Below are 9,682 nucleotides of genomic sequence, written 5' to 3'. Positions count from 1 at the left end.
CTGGGCTCTCGATATTTCGTGCTTGCTTTTGTCCGTTTCATCAGTCTGAGCACTCCTTAGATTCTTCCCACATGTACTACATGTCAAAGTGAGAGATGGACCTACTTTAGTCCTGAAATGACGCTGAAGGGTGTGCGTGCGTTTAAATGCGTGTGCGTCTGTTGCTGTGTAAATGGGGGGTAGGCTCTGTGCACTACAGATTTGGGAGGTGAGAGCCTTTTTTATGGCCACTTCATGCTGAGAGAAGGACTTTTTATGGCTGCAGGATATTGTTTCCTTAAAGTATGACTTTTATTACTGGAGAGAAGCATCAAGAGAGCAGAGAATGGGGGTGATTATACCAGTCTTTGCTGTGCGAGCATCTAAGGGGATCATCTGTCCAGAGTTCATAGCCAAGGAAGGGACTTGTTGAACCACGTGCTTTGGGGACGCTGTATCCCTGTTACCTGGGAGACAGACTACACAAATATAAACACATGCACATAAATGCTTGCATGGGTTGGTTTACGTACCGAGACATGTAGGAACGCTGGCACCCGACGCTCAATCAAAAACATGCACGTTGTTGTGCACAAATGAACTGTAGATTTAGCAAAACGCTCCTGTCGCCACTTGACTCGATTTATGATAGCAGCATTCCTCGATATCTTAGATAATCCAAACCGTCTCCATGCTTGGCCTGCTGGGAAAAGCTTTTTTTTGCCACATAGGATTTAATGCCAATTAAGTCCTGTTTGCATGGACTTTGGTAAATATCCCTGAACTCCGAAGGAATGACAGCGCCAGTGGCTGAATTGAGCACTTGATCTTTTTTGGTATTTAGAGAAGGAGTAAAAGAAAAAAAAAAGGAGACAGTGAAGAGTCATGGAATGATAAGGGCCTGGATTTCTGGTTTGGATCTCTTCATTCCTTTATCATTTCACCCTGGAGCTGCTGCGAAAGGGAATTTCCTGTCACTGTTTCTAACCATGTGTGAGACAGAGGTTGGTGGACAGCCTGGGATTGCTTTCTCTCTCTTGCTCTGTTTCTCTTACTTACTTCGCCCCTTCATCATTGCAGACAGAGACACATACATAGCAACACATTGACTGCCCCCACCCCCCCTGCAGTAATGACATCCAGACTGGGCTGAAATTAAAGAGAGGCAGGCAGAGAGAGAGGAAGTAAGGAGAGATAAAAGTTACCCACTTTGACTGACAGCATGATTATATGTATAAATAAGGCGATTTAGCGTGTTTAGTTGGATATGAAGATAGCGAGATAGATCTTTGCTGCACATACGGCAGAGATGCACAAGCAAAGGACAAATCGAGTGTGGCGAACGGGGTGAATAAAGTGTACTCTGTATAAATATATGCCTCGAAACATCTGCTTCTCAACTCCCCTTTCATTTTTGATGTGGGACAGGCAGAGGAGAGCGGGAGAGCAAACACAAGGAGCCAGCTACCCAGAACATCAAAGCCCCTGCCCTCAACGTGCAGGCCCTCATTAGTTCAGCTAGCAGAACCAACGAGACTTGTGATTGTGTTTGCTGGGGTGCACGCTGGCAGACACTTCAGAGGAAAGGCTCCCTTAAGTCATAACTCCCCACCCTACCTCTCCTGCCACCACCCGGGCCCGCTTTAACCCCCCTGTAACCCTCTCCAAACTCCCCGCGCACACAAACTCCTGCATGCTCACCCCACCATCCACTCCACCCCGTAATCTGGTCTGCAGCTGCAAACATCTGCTCCCCTCTTTATTCCTCGCTGCCTCCACCGCTGAATTGATAAACACATCTATTACTGGACCACTGACTGGCACACAGCACGGAGGAGGAATGAGGCAAATGTTGGACTCACCTATGGCTGCAGGGCCGGTTTGAAGGAGTGTCATTTGTTCACATTGGCTTCTTTAGGCGGCTTCTTTCTTTTTTTTAAATGTCCTTTAATTTCAAAGTCCAGTGCAGTTTGCAAGTGTACAATGCAAAAGTGCATGGCAGAAAACAAGAAAGCGAGAAGGCATCGACCCCAGGTTTGGTTTTATTTAACTTCATTCAGAACCTTTTTTTATTTTAAAGAGATGGCTACAGAAAAGAAGAAAAACATCTTATAACTATGAGGGAAGTGAGTCTGCAGTGGTTTGGACTCACATGCATGAAGCAATCTCATTAAATAGCATAGGTGCCAAAAAGCCATAGAAATATTTGAATTTTTTAATAAATAAAATAATGCTCAAAGGTAAACCAACTGCAACATGGATTCAGTCTATGCTTTTGTCCCCTCCTGTCACCTCATTATCTGTGAAACACTGCCAGGAAGTATCACTTGGCATCCTGTTACAGTCAGCCATTTACTTATTCATTAAGATGATTCCTGTTTTAATTATTCACGCGTGCTTGCCTGCAGGCTCTCGTTTAAAACTGGTTTGGGCCCTCTAAAACGTCATATGTGAGATAGTGGGAATAACGCTATCAAACTATTTATTATTCTTTGATATTCCTCAAGAAAACAAGATAAGCCTCAAATAAGCTGTAAGGTGATGGTGCATACAGTAACTTTTCAGAGCTTGAGACAGCAGCTCCTGGCTTTTAACAAGTCGCCGGGCGATGAGAGATTGGCAATCCAACTACCGCGAGAACGCGCAGTGTCACAGCTGCAGCTCATCGCGAGACTATCATCCAGTCCTTCGCCTGAATCCAGCTGGTACCCTTCCTGCCGTTGACGGGTAAGTGTGAACGAGATGCAAATGGTGAAATTGCTGAAAGACGTATACGAGCGCTAAAAAGGTGGTTTAATTTATCACCGCTTGAGTTGCCTTTTAAATGCTGCGAGGGGGGAAATGAACGACCCTTAATGTACGACATGAGGCCGACTGGCGCGCTTGTCGTGACTGTAAGAGGGGGGATTATAGCACACAAATTGACCCGGAGATTTTATTTATGTTTTCTATTAAATACCGCTCATGTTAGCTCATGGGATAGCTAGCAGATTATGTTCGAAAAGTGAATGTTATCGAGCCGAAAGAAACGTGATTTGGGTTCACAATTCATCGCCTGCTTCGACTGCAGCATCCGCCGTCTTCGCCTCGCATTATGACAGATGTGTGTGGATGTGCGGCCACTGCAGCTGCGACGGGCTACGCTAGCACCTGCTGTCCGTGCGTTTCATAGAAACGAATGGAAACCTAGCTAGTCAGAGGTAAAGCGGCCAGTCATTAAAACACACAAGAGGGATACTTCACTGCCCCACAGAAGACTGCTAGTTTAAAATAACCCTCTAAAAACCAATGCGACCTGTGTAGTGTGTGTTAGCACAAGTTAACAGGCAAGGTTGGCCTGTAAAGGGCCCATTACCACTGAAGGGCCACCCTCCTCCCTCAGCTCTGTGAGCCTGACTGTGTGCAACCATAGACAGCCTTAGGTTATGTGTCATAATAACGTAATATGAAATGAGTGTTACCCTGGCATGTCTTCAGTTGCCTAAAAAGAGCATAAAAAGGTGGTTACTCAGCACCACATGAAAGCTGAGCCACATAACAGAGATCCAGCATGGCTGCCTCTTTTCCCAGTGAGCTGTCACTGTAAAGGAGCAGCTTTCGAGTCAGGTCAGCTGCCTGCCGGGGTGTGAAGTATACGTTTCCTGGCTTTGCTCTGAGGGGGCACTGCTGCGAGCAGTAAGGGAGGTGCCAATGCTGAGATGTGTTTTTGAACAGCTACTGTCACACCACATGTTTCTTTGTGTGTGTGTGCATGTGTGGTTTCGACTCTAAACGTGGTTCACGGTTTGTTTTGTCTGCTTGTTGCTATGTATAGCAACAAAGCAGCCCGTGTAACAGTTTTGTTGCAGTTGTGCCCCCACCTCCTCTCCTCCCGAGTCATCATGGGAAACATCTTTGGGAACCTGTTGAAGAGCCTGATAGGCAAGAAGGAGATGAGGATTCTCATGGTGGGGCTGGACGCTGCAGGGAAAACCACCATCCTGTACAAGTTGAAGCTGGGGGAGATCGTCACTACCATCCCCACAATTGGTGTGTGACTGTCTGCCTCTAAATAAATAAAAAAAAACATGTGTCTTAGAGATTGTCCAGATTATGTGACCTATTTTCTATTTGCTTGTTGTCTCATCCACCCCAGGTTTCAATGTAGAGACAGTGGAATACAAGAACATCAGCTTCACTGTGTGGGACGTGGGTGGCCAGGACAAGATCCGTCCTCTTTGGAGACACTACTTCCAGAACACCCAGGGTGAGGTGCATCAAAAGCATCTTAGGTGAAAGACCAGCCAGCATGGTTAGAGTTTTGTTTTGTTTTTTAAAAAAGGCCTCTCCAGTCCCGCTGCGGATCCTGGAGCGCACGCTCGCCCCCAGCACCTGAGGACAAAATCTGACTAATCCTTCAGATGATGTAATTTGCATACAGGCTCCAGATGTTTCAAATGATCATCATCTTAGTCATGTTCAAATCCCGGACAACCATTAAACACGCTTTGACAATATGCTTTCCTAACAACGTGATGTGACCTGATTGTTTTTGTTCGGTTTGAACTTTTTCCTGCAGGTTTGATCTTCGTGGTGGACAGCAACGACCGCGAGCGGGTCAACGAAGCTCGAGAGGAGCTGATGCGGATGCTGGCTGAAGACGAGCTGAGGGATGCTGTTCTTCTAGTCTTTGCCAACAAACAGGTATCCGCCACATTACGTTTCCCCCCTGCTTTTACGCCTCTCGCCTCGCCAACTTCCTGACGGACACTTTGTCCTCTGTGATTTTGTTCAGGACCTGCCCAACGCCATGAACGCCGCAGAGATCACAGACAAGCTGGGCCTGCACTCCTTACGTCACCGCAACTGGTACATTCAAGCCACCTGTGCCACCAGTGGGGACGGCCTGTACGAGGGTCTGGACTGGCTGGCCAATCAGCTGAAGAACAAAAAGTGAAGGGCCGGGTCAGTGACGTGGGGAAGAGCCTGGGTGCCAGCTCCAGGTTGTGGTTATAGGGGTTCCATTGTGTTTACATAGAGAAGAAAAATGCTGAAAAGCTCCCAGGGGGTGACTCTCAGTGGCTTTCTCCCCCCATCTCCCCCCCCACCATCCACCCTCGAAATACTTCTTTATTTTTTTTCCGTTCTTTGATTAATTTGATTTGTTTGAATCTGTGGTGAGCATTTTTAATCATTTACAAGCAAACTTTATCTAAGTTATTTACAATCTATAAACAAATAAACATGTACTGTATGATATTACTGTAAAGGTATATGAATTTGCTCTACTTTGCAGACCTCCACCAACATTTAATTAGCTCAGCAATTGTGATGGATCTCAAATCGCGACGGCAGAGCAGCCTTCCCTCAGAAACTACAGACCTGGTGTAAATTATAAAGAATGTCATAATATTATAGTGGGAGTACTATTACTATTATACTCGTACAGATAAATGTAATATAACTGTCCATACTGCAACCAAATTATGCTCTTCATAGATCAAAACTTTTAGCTATGATTTCGTTTATTTATGTTGAATTAAACAAAATGTGTCAACTTTCCGGACAGTCTGAAACAACATATTTAATATCGATATTTATTGATTTTTTTGCATCATATAGTTTCTTTTTATTCTAATGTGCATTTACTGCTAAAGGCAGCTAGTTAAAAAGAGAAAAAGAAAAGAAACCCCAGTATCATTGTACATTACTGCTTCCCAATCTGCATGGAGATATCCCAGTACTGGCTCGTGGGCTTGTAACAGGCCGCTGCTGTAAATAAAGATTTGTTCTCGTTGAGTCGCCTGGCACAGACGGGGTTAAAACAGCTTGTCTGGCATCGGCGAGGTGCGATATCTAAAGTGATACAGATGACAAACAGGCACTCTGTACCAGCTCTGTGGCTCAGAAACAAAATGCTGCTATTGGCCTGCCCTGTGGAGAGTGATGCAACACAGCATGCGACTGGCAATATTAAGAGAGCTTACATAGTTTTGAATGTTTATTTTATGTTTTTTCAATCCGTTTGTGCAGCATCGCTTCTTTATCCACCGTCAATCGGCGTGACATCAGCGTGTCTCACTTTTTCATGTTGCACAAAATTACTCTAGACTCACTGTTATTGTATAGAAGGTGTCGTCTGTTTTTTTTAATGGAGTGTTTCTTTATTTTGTTGAGTTATTTTTTCCTTAATTAGCTAATTAGATCAGACTGTTGCATTTTTTTTTGTTTTGGGTTTATTTCGAGGAGTTTTTTCACACACAAAAAAAATCAAATAAGGAGAGAGGATGATAGTAATACTGCATCGTAAGGCATGTTAATACTGTACAAGATCTGTAATAAAAGCGAATTATAATAGCCTGTTTCCTCAGACTATATTTGTTAGTCTTAATCACTGCTGCTGGTTGGAACAATGCTGTACTAATAAATGTTATGGATTTAGTGTAAAGTTTACCGAACAACCTTCTAATATGCAAAAGCATGCTTTTCTATGTTGGCGCAACTGTATATATGTTGATGTAACCGGGAAAGTGGAACCGTGGTTTTCGAGGTGAAACCAAAAGCGCTGTTGATACACCTGTAGATAACGGGGTCAGCGTGTTGGCAGATAACCGACAGCAGCTTGCGTGTGCGTGTGTGACGTGCATTATATTCCGTTCGGTTTGGTGTGAAAATTGTTTTCGTGGCCTTATTTAGCCAGTGGTTTCCTTTCTCTTTGATAACAGGTTTATATGTACGAAATATCCAGCATTCAAGTATCTCACCTTTGATCTGTGACACCGATGCACTAGCAGTTCTGATGTGGCTAAACATCCCTCCCTCTTTCAGCGACTATTTTCTGATTTTAACTTTCAAATAAAGAAAAATATTAAATGAGGCTGCACGACATTCCAGCTGGCGATTTGCTCTGATAAAAAAACCGAGTATAATATGAAGAGGAGGGAATTTAAGACAGAAAAAGCCAAGCAGGTGCAAAAGTGTTGAATGATTGAATTATTCCTGACACTACATCAATCAATAAAGATACCAGAGTATACATTTGCTTTGCCTTGCTCATTTTTTCCCTTGCTGTTGTTTATTGTCGCACATGTCGGTCAAGATTCGAAAACCGTATCACGATTACGAGCGTGCTGCTTTTATCTTCTCTTGTCTGTGGCTCAAACTCAATTTCAAGTTGACAGTTCGCCCCAGAATCAAATGTGCGAGTCCGTATTTATCAATCATTGTTCTTGGATAAGTTGCCCAGTTTTGAAGATGTTTGTCTGCTTGAATAAAAGGAAGCTACAGAGTATACTCCTGGTGCTCAAAGCAGCAAGACTCTACGTTTGATGTGGGTGGTGAGTGCAATGCGGTAGATTTGATTTGGAGGTGATGTGTCCTTTTAAGAGCCCTGCTAGGTTTCTTGAAACAGTTTGATCCTCAATTTGTTGGACAGAGACACTGTTTTTGTAGTTTTGCTTCTGTACAGTCATTTTTAAGTCAAAGGACAAATTAAACATAATGTCTGAGGTTGATTCAAAGTGTAGAAGTTTTATTTTATAGTTTTTATTGTTATTTTTAAAACATGAGGCTCATAAGAGATGTCATTGCAAGTTAGGTTGAAAAACCCAAATAAATAAGAGCAATATTAAAATAATTAGGAATGGCCGAAACAACATTCTTAAGAAGTATAAATGCAGTGATCAAGTCAGCAGCTCCCGACAGGCCTGAAAAACCTGAGAGGACAACTGGAGTGCATGATGACAGAATTATTTCTATGGTTAAGAAAAACAGCTCACAGCCTCTAACCAGATCAAGACCACACTATAGGAGCAGGCGTGTGCACGTCAGTCACATCTTGACTGATTTCAAATCTGCTGTGGCGATGTACGGAGGCAACACTACAAAAACTCTGTCTTTGCACCTAACTGTACTTCTCCTTCATTGATGAATCCATTATAAACAGTGAAATATTTTAAAACTCTAACTGTTGCCTCAACACATATATGTTCAATGGAAAGTCAATCGATTTCATGTGTGCACCGGAGGTTTTAAGTTGCACATCTGGCCTCCAAACTGGTTGTGATGTCACAATATCCTCTTGTGCCTACACATGTTGAACTTTGATTTAAGGTGAGCCTCATTTTCAGCAGATTAATGGGAAACAGCTTTGACGACGCATGCATCACCCTGCACAATGAAGGCCAAAAATCTAAATGTGAGTTAGACTCATGTTTTTTTACATGAAGTGGGAGCTGATCGAGAATAGTTTTAACTCAGTAAACTGTTTACCGTACCGGTCATCAGCTAAGACTAAAATCAGACTAACAGCACATATTACACAACTGTGGGATCTGGCTCTACACAGCCTTTCTTTTGTCCTTTATTAACTGCTATTATCAAGAGAAGTTTGGCACAATCAGGTAGTTTGCCTGTGGAATTGCTGCACTTCACAGAGAGTCATTTTGTCTGAGCCAATCAGAGGTCCATGTAGGGGAGAGTGCTGCTGTGTCTCCAAGGGTGTGACAGCAGTATGTGAGTCGGAGCTGCTCCCGGGGCCACCAGCCCCCTTGGCCCCCTGCAGGACCGCTACAATAGTGGCCCCAGGGCGGATGCCATAGCTGGGATTCCCACTCGTAACCGGGACACCTTCGCCCAGGGCACAGACACACTGGCAGCAGCCCCACAATCAATTCATCAATCTCTGAAGGGAGTGGCAACTGCAAAAGGCCACAGCAGGCACCCCTCACAGTTCCCCTTGGAAGGGACAGGGCCACCAGGGCTGACACAGAGACTGACACCATGGTGGCGTTGTGAAAGTGCCAAGCTCTGTAAATACTATAGGCAGCTATTTTTTCTTGACGGGGCAAACAGAGAAACTCTCATGTGAAAAATGAACACACACAAAAAAAGTGCATCTGGTGACAATCTTACACTTTACGCCGTTTTACTCGGCAACAGGAAAGTTTCACATTGCTGTTTATGAAACAAAACAATTGACTCAGTCTTCAAGATTTCTTCCAACAGTTTTTGGGCAGTGGAGTTTTTTCCCCCCAAAGTTTTCCATTATTCAGTGACTGACTGGATTAAAGGCTCATTATTTTATTAGAAGAAATTAGAGATTGGATCAAAAGTCCAATAAACAGTGTATAAAAATAGCCATCCATGTGCAAACGAGTCTATCCATCACAGGGCGCTGTAGCAGCTGTGAGTTCGGATGCCCAAGTGTCAGACTCTGGCTCCTCCTGCTGGACAGAAGAAGAGGCTGGAGTAGGGCATTTGAGACTCCTCAAAAGTCCAGGCAGATGAACAACAGAGACATTAATTACTGGACACATAAACCGAGCTGTGGTGTTATTTCTTGGCGTCTTTTAGCATCAGGTTGTTGAGACGAACATTAAAATCCAAGTTCATCTCAATCTCACCATTCTTCCCATTTCCTGCACATGATGCTTGCAAACAAACTGTGGATTGTTCGGCTCTCTCCTCCCTGCTGCATTCAAAAATAAGATTAACAGTACATCAGTCAGAAGCGGTTACTGATTTCCATCCATTAGTGGCCCGTTTTCACCCGCAGCTCCGTGTTCAGGAATCTTGTCTGCTCCGAGGCCATTTTCTCAAATTAAGCATGTTCTTGTTTTGGGTTCAGAAGTCACTTGACTGTCTGACAATGTGGCCATTGTGGCAGGCTGCTCCACACGCATCAAAGAGGTGATTAACCAGTTGACAGGGCTGCGGGGACAAT

At 44.0% G+C, this 9,682-nt stretch overlaps 1 protein-coding gene across 3 annotated transcripts; it reads left to right on the top strand.

The window, feature by feature from the left end:
- Positions 1-2,619: 2,619 nt before the first annotated feature.
- On the top strand, positions 2,620-6,994 carry arf3a (ARF GTPase 3a). 3 transcript variants are annotated; one of them, XM_087833437.1, is made up of 5 exons: positions 2,620-2,706; positions 3,817-4,008; positions 4,115-4,225; positions 4,538-4,662; positions 4,754-6,994. In XM_087833437.1, exons 2-5 carry the CDS (start codon positions 3,861-3,863, stop codon positions 4,913-4,915), a joined length of 546 nt encoding a protein of 181 aa, XP_087689563.1. In that variant the 5' UTR covers positions 2,620-2,706; positions 3,817-3,860; the 3' UTR covers positions 4,916-6,994. The 3 variants fall into 3 exon arrangements, with proteins under 3 accessions (XP_087689563.1, XP_087689562.1, XP_087689561.1); XM_087833436.1 differs by having other exon boundaries at positions 2,623-2,706; positions 3,794-4,008; XM_087833435.1 differs by lacking the exon at positions 2,620-2,706 and having other exon boundaries at positions 3,786-4,008.
- The last annotated feature ends 2,688 nt before the right edge of the window (positions 6,995-9,682 follow it).

The sequence above is a fragment of the Neolamprologus brichardi genome, chromosome 20 (assembly GCF_056152115.1).
Source record: "Neolamprologus brichardi isolate AB-2024 chromosome 20, ASM5615211v1, whole genome shotgun sequence".
NCBI lineage: Eukaryota > Metazoa > Chordata > Actinopteri > Cichliformes > Cichlidae > Neolamprologus > Neolamprologus brichardi.
Note: the sequence above shows the minus strand (reverse complement) of the source record. Positions and strands in the feature narration are given on the sequence as shown.

What these genes read in the sequence shown, in the direction of transcription:
- arf3a (XM_087833435.1), top strand. Translation starts at nt 3,786, where the DNA reads ATGTATAGCAACAAAGCAGCCCGTGTAACAGTTTTGTTGCAGTTGTGC. An exon ending in CACTACCATCCCCACAATTG is followed by an intron (nt 4,009 to 4,114) that starts GTGTGTGACTGT and finishes CATCCACCCCAG; the next exon opens with GTTTCAATGTAGAGACAGTG. An exon ending in TAGTCTTTGCCAACAAACAG is followed by an intron (nt 4,663 to 4,753) that starts GTATCCGCCACA and finishes GATTTTGTTCAG; the next exon opens with GACCTGCCCAACGCCATGAA.